This window comes from Temnothorax curvispinosus, unplaced genomic scaffold (genome assembly GCF_003070985.1).
Source record: "Temnothorax curvispinosus isolate PA1 unplaced genomic scaffold, ASM307098v1 QBEX01016800.1, whole genome shotgun sequence".
NCBI classification, from domain to species: Eukaryota; Metazoa; Arthropoda; class Insecta; order Hymenoptera; family Formicidae; genus Temnothorax; species Temnothorax curvispinosus.
This window is the reverse complement of record NW_020226580.1, coordinates 969404-989520: the sequence shown is the minus strand read 5'-3', so window position 1 is coordinate 989520 and position 20117 is coordinate 969404. Positions and strand designations below refer to the sequence as shown.

The 20117-nt window shown below is 33.9% G+C and overlaps 2 protein-coding genes across 5 annotated transcripts in view; one reads left to right on the top strand and one right to left on the bottom strand.

The window, feature by feature from the left end:
- The window catches only part of LOC112467011, a 108874-nt gene extending 91022 nt beyond the window's left edge, over positions 1-17852 (bottom strand). The window contains exons 1-3 of one of the 4 annotated variants that reach the window (XM_025035437.1): positions 17626-17852; positions 14348-14456; positions 13531-14098 (exon numbers count right to left, since the gene is read on the bottom strand). In XM_025035437.1, the coding sequence (XP_024891205.1) occupies positions 13531-13678 (148 nt within the window). In that variant the 5' untranslated portion in view covers positions 13679-14098; positions 14348-14456; positions 17626-17852. The remainder of the gene's footprint in view (positions 1-13530; positions 14099-14347; positions 14457-17625) is intronic. The other 3 variants (XM_025035436.1, XM_025035438.1, XM_025035439.1) reach the window with 3 other exon arrangements.
- Positions 1-20117, top strand: part of LOC112467013 — a 278592-nt gene that overhangs the window by 20358 nt on the left and 238117 nt on the right. The window lies entirely within an intron of this gene.

Below are 20117 nucleotides of genomic sequence, written 5' to 3'. Positions count from 1 at the left end.
TTATCTGGTTTACCAGTCACAAAAAATAATAGTAGCGACATAAAAATATATCTCTTCAATCTAAAAACTATGGGAGAGCTGGGAGAGTACTTATTCATGGAGGATCGATTTCTATTATTGTTTTCTATCTGCTTGTTCAATTTTGTTCGATCTGACTATACGCGATAAAAGCAATAAAGCCTGAATAGGCCGGGCAGCAAAATTCATGTCCAGATTTTGTAATATATTTTCCGTGGAAAACGCATGCACATATGCTTCGCCATTTCATAAAGACAGGGATAAAGTATTGTCCCTCCAACGGACGCAGATATTCCGAACGAAGGGGAATAATTAGTTCTCCGAATTGATGGACTTTTCAATTTTTTTGTTTCTCGTATCTTAAGCGAGATATATGGGAGCGTGTATAATGAGCGCACAGGCAAGCAACGGGCGTCGTGACGACTGCCAGAAATTTAATGAGAATTAGGTCAATCCCGTACGTATATATATCCGTGCGAGCAAGCGCGCGCGCCGCGGTTTATTAACAAAATGAATACGCCAACCTTCGGCGTGGTTTCGTCGGCGCGCCATCCAAGATTGAAGTACGGATGCAGCGAGTACGCGCGCGCGCACACGTGTGCAACTCGTTATATTATTGTAAACGTAATGAAATTCTGAGGTAATAAGTTGCAGGACTTGTAAATAGGTCTCTATAAAGGGAAAATTGTTATGTAACAGAACTAATTAAAGAAATTTTGCTGATAAGCAGTTTTAATCATACAGCAGGAATTAATTCCTTTCTGTTTTTGCTATGATTAAAATTTTGCTGCCTTGCTGATGCCGGCTTTATTGTTTTTATTGATTTATATAGTCGGAAACCAAATAAAATGGAGTACATGGAAAATAGCAATAGAAGTCGATCCTGCATGAATAAATGACAATTGATTAAAATTTTGATAAAATAACTATTGTAAACTACTTGACGAAATAATTATAACAAAATTAATTTAACTTCAATAGTAATTTATATCTTATTATTGATTTTTTAATAACGTATCTTTCGATTTTACCACAGTGGTCAGGAATTAATTGGATCGATTACACAACATTGAGCTATAGAAAAGGAGTGCATAAAGAAGGATAAGATTCAGAGAGGGTCGAGTGTGTAAGAGAATGTGTGTAAGATATTAATATCTCGCGTCTTCGTATTGGCCAGGTCGTAGAACTGCTACTGTTTCATCGATACCGCAAACACTATAAGCAACAATGCTGAGGCAATTTCTGGCGAACACAGACATCATTATAGCATTAATCTTACTTATACATAGCAACTTACAATTACAATTGCTACTAAGTCGTAAGCAATAATTGTTAGAATTTATCATCTTTGAATATTATATTGTTTCGGCATTATTTCCGTACAAAATTGTGTTATTAACTGTATATACAGTTAATCCTTACGTGAAATATTGAATTTATTAAAATTCTAGTAATTTTCATACTATATTTATCTGCAGTAGAAAAACTTACAGGAGCAGTTGTCATTAATTAGTTGTTATTAAAGTTATTAATTAAAGAGTTATTACAAAGTCATATATTTATACAATTTATACAATATGAGTCTGCAAGATCTTGAAAAAGATATTGCATTGTACGAGCAAAATTAAATATACATTACATCTGATACTTTCGACATATATCTTTACTTATTTTATGCAAATTTATTGTTGGTTGAAAGAGTATTCACACGACAGATTTGATTACGAGAAACTTAGTCAGAAACTCATCTCTTTGACGGTCGACGTCCTCCCTTCGTCTCATATAGATCGAAATAAACTACGATCAGCCAGCTTTCGTTCGCCGTGTTGCATGTCATACTGTCTCATATCGTTTATTTCTACTGTAGGTATAACTATTGTTCTCGGTATCATCTACTCGTAGATTTTGAAGCTTTGCTCGATGTACTATTAAGAGTAATTTTTGAAAAGCGTTATTGCGTGATGAAGCTGTTTTGTTAGTAACGAGAAAGTATTTTACAATAACGAATGTGTGCAATAGACATCGTATTCATCCATAGTTTATTTATCCCTAGTTTGCTTCCTCTTTCTCTCTCTCTCTCTCTCTCTCTCTCTCTCTCTCTCTCTCTCTTTCTCTCTCTCTCTCCTCCCCCCTGTCCCTCTCCCCGCCTCTCACTCTCTGTAGTTTTCGCTTCATCTTCTGACAAGATGCTTGCAGAAGAGAAAGCTTGTGCCGCAAAGAGAACCACAACAAAGGTGGTCGAGTAATTTCTAGCAGCGACATGACAAACATTGCTGAGATTACCGCGTAGTTGCGAACTAGAAAATATCCTACAAGAGCATAGCTATTTGTTTGCACTTTTATACTAAAAAACTTGTTACGAAATGAAGGAAAATGTAATCACAGCTTTTCCAAATTTTAAATGCTAATAGAGAGTTATGGTTAACAAGAAAGGAGCTTATTGCGCTTTTCTCAAATAGCGATCTGTATTCTAGCTATTGCACTTTGTGAACATGGGTAGCGAAAAAGAAGAAATAAATTAATAGAATTTTATATTCATAAATTGAGATAATTTTTGTAGGAGTTCAAAGTTGATAATTGATTTTTAGAAAAACGATTGAATTTCATCCACAATTAAAATTGTTTAAAGTGTTCTGGATTCATTCACATAACGTGAGTAGAATTAGAAGACGAGTTATAAGTATATATCTTATAAATATAACAAATAAACTGTGTAACGAATCGTGCAAACTTGAAAGCACAAGCTTGAAACTTCTCGCACAGTATTTTCTTTGAGGGAATGGCAAGAAACGATGCCTTTTCGTAGCTAGATATACATATATATGTATGTATATTTATATAGGTTTAGTGGCACGCCTCGTTGGAAGCGCGCTCGTGTGTAATAACAATAAAGCGAGAACAGAAGTTGCCGCAGAGCATTTTCGAATCCAGCATTGTGACCGGAAGTTTCTGGCGCGAAGCGAATTGCGCAACGCCACCGGAATAACACCATCACTACCCCGCATTTTCCATCCTTTGCGCCGTGATGTTCTTCTTCCTATTGTAATTATTTGAAATGGCTATCGATCCGTTTTGTGATATAAAAGATATGTGTTTATATGCTTTCTTAATTAACATTTTGAGAAGAAATGTAGGCGACTTTTTGTCATACATAGATACTTTTAAAGCATAGTCTTTTCACATTTTTTATTTTTTGTTAAAATTATTGATCAAATAGAAATTAAAATATAAAATGTCTCATATCTTTGTTACATAAATATATTGTTACATAAAAAATATTAAATTACTTAGTTTGCAAAAATTTGCACACTGAAAAATACTAATATACCTACATATAAATATAAACATTACGTGACATATTGGACATTCCATATAAATTCAAACATACTTTCGACGAATTTTTAATACGACATTTTATCTGTATTCGATATTTCATTTTTTGTTGATAATATTGTTTGGAAATTAATTTAACTTGGCATACAGAATATATCGCCTGAAATATGGAGGCGCCAATTTAATGATTTATTATTTGGTAATCGGTACCTTCACATAATTTCAAATATTTTATTATAGTTTTCCTTTGTTTCATAAAATCAGTGCATTGTTATTAATTTGCTTCTGTTGCTAATGACACAGAACAACGCTAACGTTAGATAATATTTAAACATTATACAGAAGAGCGTTAAGTTTTGTACTGAAAATTATAATTTACAATTTTTTGTACATTAGTAAGTATGCTAGTGATTATATTAATAAATAATATTAAGTATATTACTAATTATGTCAGTTATCACATGAAAAAATGATAGATGTTATAATATTCTTTTAACGCTCAATACATTCACTTAAATTCCTTTTATTTCACATTGAGTAATTAAATATTATTATTACAAGCACCATTTATTATATGATTATTATTAATTAGTTCGTTTTTAATAGAAAGTCACATATATAAAGCTGATACATTTGAAGTTGCCTTATAACAATAATTTGCAAAACAGAAAGCAAATGGATAACATATAAAACATTTTTTACATGAATTTTATTCCATTGATGCGGTATCTAGTAGATTATGGATTTTGAGTACAGTTTTGTGCATGGACAGACACGTATTTTATTCTGTTTGTTTTTGTTTATATTGACCGAACTTTTTAATACCAAAAGTATCATAGTTTATTGCTGACCGTCACAAATCTGTTTAGTATAATGTGTATGTATATGTAGAAAAAAAATCCTTTATGTGGATACACAATTCTAACGATTATATCGATCTTCTGAATCGATGAATATTTATTTGTAAGATTAATCGTTTATTTGTGTTTTTGTATCACTTCAAGTTTCTATTTATTTCTTTTGCAAGAACTTATTATAGTTACTTTCAAATAATAAAATAATGCAAAAAATTTGAGAAATCCCATTATTTTTGTGACATTATAAATTATTCGTAAATTTAGACGTTATTTCTATATTTCTCTGACATTAATTTTTGCCGCTGGTTCATTGTAATTTTACTGAAATCGCATTTATGCAATTAAAATGTCTTTTTCCTTTCCAGTGATGTTCGTTCAAATATTTTACGGCTCTCGGATATTTCTTCTCCTTCACGTCATTTTCCCATATTCTTTCATATGCTTTTACCTTCTTTTATTTGCCTTCAAAAATCCGCACACCTCTCTGCTATGATAATTTATCCGAACAACACGTGCAGTACGTGCACACATTCTCCGGATTCCGTCCGCGCGTATGCTTTATTTTTCCTTACACTGCCTTACAGGATACATATATACGAACTTAATGCACAATCTGCAAGATTTTTGAATTGCTAGTTTATTGTTTTTATCAGTAATGGAGAAACTGTAATAATAATAAATTAATTAAATTGTCAAGTTTTTTCCAATTAAGTTTGAAGGTAAATCGTTAATTACAGATTTTTTATATGCAATAAAACTTAATAACTAATACTTAATTATTAACTCCATTTTAAATTCTCTTTGCCATTAATAAAAGTATATAATCACGAAGGTGAAGATAAAACATTCTAATTACAACGTAAAATATTATTACTACATAATATTTTTTATGAGTAATATGTGGTAAATTGCCATGTTTGTTTATGCAATTGCCTGGAGATAAAATATTAAATTTGCGGTGAAACAGTGGGTTGGTTCCACGAAATTTAGAGATGAAACGCAATATTGTATTTATAACAATTAATAAAAACTTTAATTATTTGCGAAAGGTTACATGAAACGTATGCGCATATGTGTATAAACCGGTTGCTTTCTCTTTAGATTAAATATATCAATATTTGACTTATATTTCAAACATTAAATTGCAATTTTCGTTTATGTTGTTTCAAATATAGTTATCTCTTTCACAATATTCCATATATATATATATTGTAGGTACCATATATTCATATATATGGTATACACCTTGAACATTGTAAACAAATAATTTTTTTAATAGAGATACTTTTACGTTTTGCTTCCTCATAGAGGAAGCTTTGTTTTCGTTAAAAAAAATTTTTTTTTTTTAATGTGTTCAGAATGTTTTAAGTTCTCGTTGTAACACACTCTCATTTCATTTTGTCCTAGAGTCATGTTAAAGAATGACGGCCTTTCTTTGCAAGTAGAGCGTCCACAATTTCACAAATAAACGTAGAGCGAATGTAGTACTTCGTCATTGTCGACATTCATGTCTCAATTACCCTAATTTATATACACACCAACGAATACGTCGTCGCGGTCGTAAAATCTTCCGGAGAACCACCCTTTCATTTGCCGTCTATCTTGAAATATAAAAATCCTCTCCTCTCTCTCTGCTATTCTCGTACGTCCATTTTTCCACGCGAAGCTACTATAACTTTCCTCGTCACGGTCATCGTTGGTTATTATTCCGTATACATTTGTCTAGCTGGCTCTCCTCCTCTCCCACTTGATCAAAATTTAATGTAGAAATGATATAATAATGTGCTGTTTATGCGCTCTCCAAATCCCATAAGGAAACAATTTTGGGTTTGTTTTAATCAAAAGAAATTATTTTTAATGGGGCAGCTGAGTAGTGAGCTCATCCCTCCACATATTAATTACAAGCGATTCTAAAAAACATACAGAATTTAAACGCTATATCACATCAGAGTAATTTCGATTTTTGCTCCGCATCTCACACCTAATTAATCTCAAATTATAAAACTTGATAAATTAAATGTACACGATGTGTTTACGATTTACGCGCTATTATTTTCAGATGATTTCGATTTTTATGCTGTATTTCTGTGGTGCAAATATCGAAATTATTTCCATGCATGTGAGAGCGCATAATTAGCGCATAAATTCTGTATACTTGTTTTTCAGATTACTTCAGAAATTAATATGTGGAGAGGGGGGGTGTGCTTACCGGTAGCCTTTTCAACTTCTTCATTAAAAGTAATTTTTTTTTATTACAAACAAAACGAGCGCAATTTATTTTCTTTTAGATTTGGAGAGATTACATAAATAGTGCATTATTATAATTTATTCGTTAAATTTTTATCAAATGGGGAAGCTAGCTAGGCGGACGTTTATTCCGCTGTTCGCGCAGCGGCGAAACGGACGCCATCGCGGGACATTCCGGGCCACGAGCGATCACGAATAACTTATATATCACCGACGATCTGTCGGCGTGCCAGAATTTGGACCATCGAGTCCGGGCAGAACAATTCGCGCACAGGAATGATAACCCGCACGCGGGACAAAAAGACGGCGGACGCCTATTAATCGTGTGGATTTTATCTGCCGCCGACGTTGCAGAAAAGACCGATTTTCTTCGAGGGAATCGTGATATAGCCAAAAGATGGAAATTGTTGGATCGCGTGTTCTGGAAATATCCTTCACCCTTTATTATTCCCAGTGGTTGGTTACTACACGAACACATGGGATTTCTCAAACCTTCTAATAATCTTAAACTACAACAGAAGCCTGACGTTTTTATTGTTAAAAGTTTTAATTAATTAATTAAAAACGACGGTATTTAATGCTCTTCAAAACTCGATTAATTAAAACGTTCAGTAGTATCTTAAATAGAAGCTTCAGAATCGGTTGCAACTAAAGTCTTTTAATACGCTCCAGCACTGATTCTTCTTTTCTTCAAGTGAATCACGATTACTTACACGTCTACTTTGCCACACATCTCTGGTCCGCAATGCAAAGCACGAAACGTCCCTTCGAAACTTACAAATTGATCTGATAGTACATCCGAGAATCTCTCGCGAATGCGGCGGTGCATTTGAATGCAATGCATATCGAACAGATATATTTATCTGGCATCTACAATCATGCAAACATGGTCGATATTCGATCGGATTACTCGTTTTATAACTCGTACTCGATTCTTGTCACGCGCGCATAGAGATATCCGCTAGAAACTTTAGTCATCTGTTATAATGTCGCGAAGACGCTGCTTCATCGACGAATATTGACAGCGCATCGCGGTTAATTAGGAACTTCTTGGAAGCCTAGAGAAGGGCAAAATGTAATTTTTATCCGTAATAAAGAAATTTGTATTTTTCTTATTTATTTTTCAATAGATGTGCGTATATGTTTCACGATTCTTGTTTACCATAATTGCGTTGTAATTATAACGAATAAATTAGTACATATACGTTATTAGAGACTTCATGCACGAAATTAATTTTTCATAATATCGAAATACCAACTTTTATTGCTGATGTTATTTCAAGAGTAATAATTGATATAGCAACGCTAAATGCAATAATTTTTTTGATAGCTTTGTTAAAAGTTTATTATGATCCCAATATCCATTAGTATAATATGATCTTTTAACGCAAAAAATACCAACTTTTTTATTCTCAATGGGAAAGAGTGTTGTGTCAATTTTATATAAACCGATATGTACGTACAAATGTTTAAGATTAATGTAATTATCGATAATTATATGGCTGATGTCTAATGAGCAATAATCAGAAAATAATGATTAATGAATTATGTTAATTACAATTTTCTTTAGTATACGTATCTTTTATTAATCACGATTTCTTTGCAACCATTCTCTCTCTCTCTCTCTCTCTCTCTCTCTCTCTCTCTCTTTCTCTCTCTCTCTGACATAATGACATATTTACTTATATGTAATATTGCGGAGATCAAACACGAGAAACTATAATATTCAAGAAGTTTCGTAAGTTAAACGAGGATATATAACGATCTTACATGAGATAGCTCAGCATACGATAATTTTATAGTTCTCTGAGAAATTTTATTCTCGCAGGCAAATTAATTTAAAGAAGAGTACTTTTCACTGTTGAGAATTCTGGTTTATTACGCGACTTAACTTTTAATTAATATCGATTTTCTTGTTATTTTATAGATCCATTCATCTTTAATAAAAGTAGAATTATGAAATTCAGCTATATTTCTCTTTTAATCCGATTATTTACGATATTGAGAAATGTAATTTCTGAGTATCTTCTTTTAATTGACGATTTCGCGTATTCCTTTTGCGATGTAACATTTCTCGTCTGTAATTTTTTTAATTATATCGCTATAAATGGAATGGTGAACGATTTAAAAAACTGTTAATCGTATTACACGCCATTAACATCCATAAAATCATATAAAATATATAATGGCAACAATTTTGTACTATTTATTCGTATATGATATGTATGAAACAATTAGAAAACTTAAAATTTTATTCAATATTTTAATGAAAATATTACATTATTAATTAATGTTACTAACTCATGATTTACTTGATTGCTTTATGCTCGTCACTAGTCGTAACAGTTTCGTTATTAATTCAAAATTAATCTTTCAAAGTCAGAATTATGTAATTTACCAAACGTCAGACATTAAAAATTAGATTGAAGATTTCACATAACAAAAAAAAGAACAGCAAGTTACGCTATGGCAGTATGAAGATTGAAACTATATTGGCCGAGATATATATCACAAAAATTGAGATCGATGATGCCTGAACTATTATTTTCAGAATTTCGAGAATTATTTAGAAGTTAAAAGGTGAAGATAAAAAAGAAAACATTTTGTTAATCTGTCAACTAAAGAAATACATTCACAGAGCAAACTTTACGCAGTTACGCCTGTTTTTGTGGAAGGGGACACGAGAGACGAAAGATAAATTTGAATACGATGATAGATGTATCAAGCATCTCTTGTTGTTTGTGAATGTAAATTGAACGCTTTTCCCTTTACGAAGCGAGGACTCAGTTTTACATTTTCTACCTGCGAGACTTCATATCGTACTTTCTTTTCCAAATGGAAATAGTAGAACGAAACAAAACCGTGCGTAATGTGTTTACACAAAACCACAAGAGAAAGGTTTGTGATTGCAAATATTTACAGTGAACATGTCACCGAACCAAAAATTCTGACGCTTTGTAGACTGATTTGATTCCTTTTTAAAAATTTAATTATTACCTTGAATTTTATATAATTGCAATATTTTTTTAAAGTTTCTTATGTGTTATTTTTTTTTTATATAAAGAATGTTATTTTCCATGTCCACATGGAGAGAATTTTCTCTTAAAATTTACCTTGAAATCATGGTAGTTGTGGGTCAACGTACCACCAAGAATTTTATGCGAGCTATTCTGATTAATATCTACCATAATAAAAGATATTAATATCTATTACATTAAAATATAAATAAAATATGTTTGATTAATTTTACTAAAATATATCTAGGAAATTTCAATAATTTTTCAAAATTTACCAATTTGCTTGGTAATTTTGATCACGTTGTAAAATGTTTTTTGTATATTTTAAAAATTCCTTGGTTGCCAAGTTGTCCCGTAGTGAATTTAAGGGTAAAATATACCAAAAAATTTTCTCCGTGTAATATTAACACAAAATACAACATTATTATTTATATTACACTCTGGCAGTTTCGGCATTCAAGATATAATCATAATATATTCATTAATTAATTAACAAATGGAGGAGACAAAGATTCAATTATTCAACCAAACAAATACATGTGTATGATGTATATGATGTAATTAATTATAAATAATTGTGTCCTTGATGTGAAACAGCGCAAAGCTTTCAAATTTATCAAAAATTTCGCGAAATTGATATGAGTGCGATCGACAAACGTTGTATGCTGACGAGAATCTCGTTGCAACATTGCCATTGGCAATACGCAATGCACGGTAAAGTGCAATCTGCGATTCGATATGCGATGCACGCCAATCACTTTAATAGACAATCGTATATAGCACGTCGTTTGTTGATCTGCGTTTTTACGCCTATCAGACACCATTTCAACAAGAAAAAAGATAATTTTTTTCGACACGCTTATTATTTGGGCGCCGTTAAATTGTAACATTTATTAAACGACACGTTTAATTACCGTAGCAGACGCGCGCAATGTTAATCGCTCGATTGAAATTGCGGGAGTGGCGTAGTATTAAGCCGCAATTGAATGTTAGCTGTGAATCAGTGATGCAGCTTGTATCGCGTGGCAACGATATCCGTGATCAACAAAGAGCTCATCAATGTTTCCATTGCGCCCCTGCAAAAAATCCGATAGATCGTATTGAAAAAACACTGATGTCAAGTGTGATCTGCCTCGTTTTTCTTTATTGAAAATTTTACCTTTTTGTACGAATTTTGCACTATAATTCTCGATTTAATTTCTATCCCAGAGAATTTTTATTTATGTGATAATGTAATCGATAGAAAAAATATATTTCCAGAAATTTGCAAATTTTTTTTGTATAGAAAATCTAATTTTGAATAATAGAAAATTCATCAAAATTATTTTGCCTTATTTTGTACAATAGTGTAAAAATTATGTCAATGTTAATTAACGAACGGGTAAAACTTATAAATTTTGCCTTTAATGTTAGATTATTACGTTTGCAATTCCCGTCATCAATGAATATCGTTCATGATCGTGCACATAACACATGCAGTTTCCACTTTCCAATTTCGATGCTTGCTCGTATTTGGATTCAATTATTGGTCATATAACGACCACTTTCGATTGGCATCACAGAGCGTTTGATTGCCTTGAGACGAATTAGGTGAATATTATGCAACTATATTATTTGATTGGGTCCCGCTAAATGGCAAGAAAATCTGTAAATTGGACAAAGTCGATCGCTATCTGTAACTGCACCAGGAAATTGCGGTATATGTTCGCCGAGCGTATCTCTGTGAATTAACGATGCAACTGGTAGTATCTGACGCAGTACGTGATCAACGAGAAGGGCTCTCTATCGGCGTTTGCCCGATGTTATCGATCTACCACGAAAAAAATGCCGTACGTGCATGAACGACTGTGCGAACCGATTCGTAAAATTGGACGGAATTTTTTAACATATACATATAGACCAAAACGTATTGTCACATCCATCGAATTACACTGAAGTTTCGTATGTTCTATGATGTGAAAACGAGATATAATTGCAAAAAGGAAAACACCATCGGTATTTGAGTGCCTGTTGTGTGATATACTAAAATTGTTCTAGCAAACGTATTTAATTGGAAAAAAACAACGGAATGTTTAATTAATTTAATTTTTGCGCAATTTATTTATGTTTACTTATGGTTACTAATTTTTTGAATTGATTTGACTATGTTGACGTAATATCGATAAGCTCAATTTTAACTCTAAAAATTGCTTTATCTCAAGACATAGAGCGTTATTAATTATCATTCTAAAAGCAGCAGCGTTATTATTAATTATTATTAATAACGCTACTGCTTTTAGAATAGAAATCAACGACCGCAATTATTGCATACACACACATATATAAGTAGTCTGGTGTTTTATTTATTCACTGCCGTAACGTTCGATCTTGCTTTAGGCTTTAGTCGAGACGAATCTTTCCGGTAGCGAAGTGTCTTTCGTGATCCTCTTTGATGAAACTTTATTCATTTCGGTTCCTGTAATCTGACTTAATTAAACTTCCACTTCTCGCCCCGCTATCCACCCCCCTTTAAGGCGGATTAACCGAACGTACCATCTTAAGTCCATACCGGATCTGGCTCAAGTAAAAAACTGCACATCCGGTAGATTCAGCGTATTGCGCAACGACATGGGTCAGCGCGCTTTTCTATGACGAAGCAAACTAGCAATAGAACGATAGATAAAAACAGCACAAGACCCGAGAATGTATATTTACGTTTTATGTAAATCAAAATTTTAATCGTTTTTATATAACTTGATAAAAGCGCGTAAAAATAGCTCCGATTAAAGGATATATCACGTAATTCTTTCTTTTTTATGATTCTGACTAATTAGGTTTTTATTCTGATAATTGTTCATGTAACATTACTTTCTGTCGTAATTATCTAAGTACCATTTGCGGAAATTATTTGAATATATTATAAATTATTTTTAGCATTTAATATTGCAATTTGTACAGAGAAATAAATTCAATCGAGATTAAGGGGCCTATTCTGTAAACGTTAACGATATCGTTACGCTTTGCGCAGCTTTTCTATGGTATATTATATCTGCGCAAAGCACGTAATGATGTCGTTAACGTTTACAGAATAGGCTCCTAAGTTTGTATACACATACAGAGAGAGAGATTCAAAACTTTTTTAAATCGCAGATAATATAGTAACGATCATTTTTTAATATTAGGAGTTTTTGAGCTATATGAGATTAAAAATATTATTCATGTAAAAAGAACTACGGAACTGCATAAAAAATTGGAGACTTTTTACTTTTACATTTTGCCTGCGTTTCTTAATCAGACAAGCCTCCCAAATGTCGTAACGCTGAAACTTGATACGGCGCGAGTTTGTGCTGGGTCCAAGAAAAAAAAACGGCGAAAGCGTTAAATCAGCTGGCGCTTTACTACACGTTTATCCTACACGCCTGTGTACACATGGCCGGTTAACTTAGCTGGTGCCTAAATATAGAGGATGTATGAGCTCTTATTCTGAAGGTGGCGTAAATGAAATTTCGAAGAACAATGAACTTTCATACGATATGCGTACTATATACATCACTTGATGGGATGTTTGTATGTTAATAAGCTTTTCAAAAGAATTACGCTATTTTTAAACGTATTAGTAATTTGAAACTCAAATAATTAAAGAGAATAATAGTATGAAAATGAAAAAATACAAGCATCCTATAGAAATTATTATTAAAATGTCGAAAAACATGCTTTTTCTTTATAAATTGCAGAATAATGTAGATTCTAGTTTTTTAATTTAAAAAATTTCAAATTAAATTCATATTTTTGATAAATATCTAAATCTTTTTTCTCGTGAGCTGCCATATTTTTTTCAATAATGGAGTTTATTAATTTATTAATAAATATATATAGTTGATTTCTTGTAATTATTACATTATTGTGAAAAATTTTTTTTATCTTTTAATATTATTTAACAAAGCTCTGTTTATTCTAAATTTAAAAATGTATTATCAACTTTTTTAATTTTCTTGTTGAAATCCAATATCGTTGAAAGAAAGCACGATGATTATCTCGTGACATATTTGTTGGAATACCCGCGGGTGTTTCTTACTCACCGAGTACGAGTAGCAGCAGAACTTGTTGCGGGAGCCGAGCCACCATTGTGGGCCCGTTCGCTCGCACATCTATGAATTTAAATCGAGCGATCCTGCCGTGCCCCCTCGATTTTCCCGTCACAATCGCCAGCGCCCGCCGTAACAACATTCATTTAACGTTCTGCCGGGCTTCCACGTAGGCGTACGCGCCGCTTCTCCAGTTCGTCCGCTCACGCACGGGGCCTTCTTAATTTCTTTCGGTTCCACTATCGGTCCACTCACCGGATTCTAGAGAGTTTTAGCACTCGAAGAATAAGCCACTTTCGTCGATCGAGCTGCACACACGCGCCCGATTAATTTCCCACGGCGACGCGATCGCTGAAATTCGTGGGAATTCACAGCGAAGCGATCGCATGTCGTATGCGATTGTGTGAAACGCCCCCGGCGCGCGTTTTCAAAATGACAGATTTTTTTTCTTTCTTCTTTTTGACCGATCCGAATGCGATTTGGCCAGATGGCCCGATATTAATCGACCCGCGGCACTCTCGCGTGCGGTAGCTGCGATTGGACCGTGCTCGAACCCCGATATCTGTGCACATAAATATTTTAGAGATGCGTTTGTTAAAGGGAGCGGGGTGGTAGATAGAATGGACGGACAAACGGACGGGCGAGGTGCCGAGAGATAGAAAAAATAATTTACAAGTGAAATACAACTTGACACCTGCCAGATAATATCGGCACAGTGAATACAACAGAAGCAATCCGGTACTGTTGCTAACAGAAGTTGCTAGAAGAGAGACGAAACGTAATATAATATAAAGCAGATTAAGAACCTTACATATGTGTGCGATCCTGCACAATATCTTGTGTGTATTGCGTCTCTACGTATGTGTGCTCACCGCACAGCCAATCGTCATGGATTTTCGCGACAATTGCATTCTGAAGAACTGAAGCGACGATGGTAAAATTGGAAAACCGATAAGAACTTCTCTTCTCGCAAGTTATTTTATTGCCGTCATCTTCTCGGTCGGAAAGGATGTCTTTTGCGATTAACAATGTTCGCGATTTCGAAAAAGTATTTCAACGCGTACAAATTTACGTAACTATTACCTCCTTTCTTTAGGTTTATAGTGATTTATGACGATTGCTAAAGCATTATGGAAAATGTTTTATAATTATCTATTTTAATCTAGAACAGAACCGTAGATTCAGGCATAATCTATGTTAGAAATTCACGGATTAATATGATCTACTAGATAATAAGCTGCGAGAGTATGTTATGTCATGCAACTAGTGGCGGGATAAACCTATATGTAATATCCTGTATCCGTAATATTCTAGACAAGCAAATAACAGTCGAGGCGTCGCGTCGGTTTGCGCGCACGTAGACGAAAGGGTCCTGCTACGAATAACACGCGTTATATTCCGCGAATAATGCTGGAAACTCTGCGAATAATGGAAATAACTGAGTTATTGTTGTATTGAGATAAAAAAAGTTAAAAAAGAGGATTGAGCCGACGCAACTCGGTGAATAAAAGACAGTTTACACTGGTATATAGCGAATTACGGCGAAGCAACGGTATTTTGCGTCATTCGTAATTCACCGGATTAAAATGCGAACGTGCGTTTTACGTGAACCAGTGTTATTCCTCGCGGGTCTCTCTATGTTCACGCCCTTTCAGTCTCATCCTCTCCCTTGGCGTAGAACGACTTTTTCTCTACCGAGAATAAAAACGCTCGTTTAGCTCGCGCCACAGCATCAACAGAGCGGATTGTAAAAATCGCGAGATACTCAGCGGCGCGGCGGCGCCGTTTCGCACCACAAAGTATCATGAATGTGAGCTTTTTGCTGAGGCTTTATCTAATGCTATTAGATCAATCACTTGAAAATTTTTTTATGAAAGCCAAGAATATTTTATACTCTTAAAATACGAAATTATATTATAGAAAATTTTTTATTAATTTGGTATTTTTTTATATAAAATTGTCTGATGACAAACGTAAAGAGCGAAATATTTTATACTTTTGTATATATAGCGTCAAAATAATTTGAGAAAAGATATTGCGTAACAGTTAGGAGGGGTCCGTTATAAAAAAAACAGTTACATGTATGTGACAGCTGTATACTCTGACATAGGTTTACATTTATCAATTTTTTAACAGCATATCTAGAAAAGAAGATATGACGGGAATCGGAAATACGCGAATTCTCTCATCTGAGACCGACTCTCGTATATATGTATCTATTTGGGAATCACGTTATCGTAATTATTGGAGCACGCGTCGTACTCGGAAAGCACGCGAGCGGCGATGGAGGTGATCTGGACCGATGCATTTCAGTAGCCTACGCGACAAAAATATCCACGAAAAATCTCGGCAGCTCGCCAAGCGGCCTCAAGACCTGCCGTCGTGCTCGTCAACGTAGCTTTGATAAGATAATTCAAAAATTATCTCGGGATATAACGACGATGTCGATGAGAGCCGCGGTGACACTAAAAGCATTTACATGACATTGCTTTCGCCGCGAAAGGCGGAGTCCGAAAAATTCGTAGATTTTCCGGAGCGGTGACTGCAGTTGTCTTGAATGTCGAATCGACATTCGTGCCAAGGGACGTAATAAACGCGTCCTCGACGTCCGTGTCGTATCGAGGTTCCTTCTCACAAGTAGACGAATTTTGCGCAAGCACGACGGCATAAAGGCGTCTCCGCGTCTGGCGTTTATAGAGCTTCGCAATTCCTCGGAAATTATACTGCACCCGAATGCAGATCGCGGCAGGAGATACGGAGTGAGCACATCAATGCACGGCTATTCTTGAAGAACGTTCGCGGCAGAAGCTGCGCCCCGTTGGTAACAGAAAGAGTCGCACGTCAGCCGCTGAAAGGGAATACGTGCGCGTAGAAAGGAAACGTCAAGCATTCCAGGCACGCGTGTATGACAACGAAAACTCGTTCGGCTGATCATTCCTCCTTCATTCTTCCGAATTTTCTCAATTGCATAAGTCGTACGTTTCGAACGTGACATAAGTCAAATCTCGAAAATTTTCGAATTAAAATATGTACGTATTAATTCAATTGTCGCAATTATTCCTTGATACGAAGATACTGATATCGCGAATGAATTTAAAGGTGACATCTTAACACCCATATCTCATTTCTATCGATGATGTTATACTATGATATTCATATATATTTTTATTAAATAGCTGAACATGTCAATTGACAAACATAATCTTGAATTTTTTACTTGAATATATTAATTTTTACTTGAATATATTAATTTTTCCGTTTTCATATTATACGAAACAATAAATCCCGACATTACTTGCGATGTGTAAAAATTTTATATTATATGTAAAAAGTATTTATAAATTCTGCTGTATACATTCATTCGTTCGCGGTAAACCAACCTTTATGAATGAATAAATAGTGGAAGTTTAATGTGAGAGAACAATCGAAACAACGCGTTACATTTGACATGACATTGCTTTTCCTCCTGACGAATCTTATTGAAAGATTTATTTAAAATATACCGATTATTTTTCTGTTGTTGTCTTCAAGCACAAATAAAAACTAGAAAATAGCAACTGACGAACAATAATAAAAATTGATCGGAATATGGATATCTTGTTTAAAAATCTGTTGTTTCTAAAAATACATATCAAACTCATTAATCTTGCGAATTCTTACATTTTTCTCAATTACAAACGACTGTTCGATATGTTATGAGTATAATAGTGGTGAGGATTGTCACATGTATGATCAATTGAAAAAAAATATTACACGTGACATCGGCCGTGATTTAGAGAGATATCCCACGCGATATGCCAAGAATAGAAAACTCGTTGAATTACGGCGAGGATTGACGAAATTGTGATAAAATTCGAAAACGTTATAGACGGGATTTGTTTCCGCCAAATGGGTTTTCGCAATCATGCATATTCAGCTTCACATGGGGAAAAAAGAACGACGAGCTCAGACCAGGGACACACAAAATTCTTTGCATTGCAATATAAAGATCCAATGCAAAATTTAGAAAACGTGGAATCGGTGACTTTTATTCCACGTTTCCCATGAATATGAAAGCTTTTATGGTAATTTAGTTTTCGGATATAGTACCCGCTCGAAAATGCTTGATCACTGAAGACACGCGCGTTCCCACAGAACGTGCGTTCGAAAAATTCGCATTTTTCACTGCCACTGCACACGAAGGATACGCACGCACCCACGTATGCACGCACTCACGTGCTTCTGTCTCGCGGGCGCGCGGAGTCAATCGTGGCGTCGCGCCACTGCCGACCGAGTGAGCAAGTAGTACAAGCGTATTACTCCACTATCCGTCGCGCGCGGACTCCGACCGCCGACTGACTACTACTAGCCGCGGTCTGGCCTCGGTGGCTGTTTCTGCTGTCTCGCTTGCGCGCTTCTTCCGGCGCGCCGTCTGCGTCGCACTCGTCGCTGATGCATTATCCTCCTGAGACCTGAGGTCACACTCTTTTTCTTCTAACGTGGAACTCTTATAAAAGCCGCTTCAAAGAAAGCATTCACGATAATAATTGCTTTTTGCCACTTGCCGATTACACTTAAAATGTCCTAAAAGCGTGACTTGAGATATCGCATACGAAATAATCATTTTCAAGCAATTGATTTTTTTTATTAAAAATTTCTTTATATATTTTATGATATTACTGCACATTACACGAGAAGAATATATTTAATACACGACTATTTAGTAGTATTCTTTTTTCTTTGATTTAAAATTGATTTAATTGTTTGCTTCTGCCTTTTTCTTTTTAAATATCATAATGAAATACTATGTCCGATCGCGTTTAATAATCTCGCTAAACATTATTTATAAACATGGAGAAAATTGCAGTTAGCGAAATAGCCAAGTATAATAAATAAGAAAAGAACGCAATTTATAAGTCAATCAAACAGAGAACGATGGTTTTTTTCTCTTTCTCTTCTTCAGGTTATTAGAAACGAGTTTTAATAAACTTGAAATTATCAGCAGGAGAAGATTATAACGGTGAGAGTTTTAATTATAAGAATATCAATTTTATGACATTATGATAGAACCAAAATTAATAACTTGTTATTAACTTCTTCCTCTTCATTTATAGTAAACTTCGGGAGGTCATTTTCAACTATATTACAATAATTGTTAGCCACAACTTCTTCACGGAAGTTTGTGATTTTGTTAATTTATGGTAAATGGTACTTTGTTCCGTTAGAAGGAAGTTGACCAACCAATCTAGGAAGAACTAATTTAAATATCGCAGAATTCTTTTTTTTTTACTTTTAAAAATCTCTTGGCGTGATTAATAGATAGAAGGAAACTCGAATATAGAATACTTCTCAACGTACATTTGATAATACTTATTCATTCGATATAATTGAATTTATCATCTATTGTCTTATGAACAAACATTGAAAAAGTAATTTTGATTGTATAGAACTTTGTGAATGATGATATATGTCGGTTACGATTAAAGTATAGTAATCTAGTGGTAGAACATTAGTACGTGGGCGAGTATTACATTCCAGGGCGAGCGTTCTTATTGAAAAGCTATAGCGTGATAGTCTGATTGAGCACCTGTCGATGGCAGACTTCGGCCAGTTTTTTTTCAATCTACCCAGGCATTCAATGCCTACCGATTACCAATCATCAATAAGCGATGTTTATTTGCGCAAATTGCAAATAGCAGTTGCATGCATTGATGATCAATTCGAACGTTAACAGTGCCATTTCGTCATTTCAACAATCGAGAAATTTAATGATCAAAACGTTTGATTTCTAAAAATATTTGATTATTCGAATCTCTTAACATAATTATTTCTGAGTTTAATGATATCTACTAGATGTTATTTAAATTCTGTAGGAATCAAAGTATAAATTGTTGGAAATTTAAGAATTTTGCAAAACAAAACTGCAAAACAAAAAGATTTTTTTTATTACTGTAAACATAAACTTGAATTAATGTGAAATCAACTAAGAGTTAATTTACTTTGTGTATTTAATTATTTAATTAATGAATGATGAGAAAATCAATATAGGAATGTATCTATTATTATATTTATAATAAAATAATTAATGTTCCAAAGATGCAAAAGATCGATGTGTTTTTGTTATGCACATTGAATTAACCAATTATATAATTACTGGTTATATATAACTGGGTAATTGCGTTATTGTAACATTAAAATGTAAATTGGTACACAATTAAGGTACAGAAGTTGCATTGGTTACTCAAATATTATATACAATATACATATTATATTGATTTTCGGAGTTTCCATCAGGAACAAAGAACCTATAAAATTTATAATCAAATTTTGCTTGTTAATTTTTACGCAGATAATCGGTTCACTTCACTGACTGATTGCTGCTAGTTTTGAAAATATGTTGTACCGTTTCGTTTGGATAAAAATGCGTATCTCATTAAATGAGATGCTGTGGTCTTTTCTGTTTCTAACGTGCGGCGCGTTGACCTTCCGATTTATTTTAAGTTGTCTCATTTTGGCTCACGCGTTACATAATATTACTTACTCATTTTTGTACTTAAAAAAGAGTATTAATCTAATAGCACTATTTTTTGTCTGATCTGCAT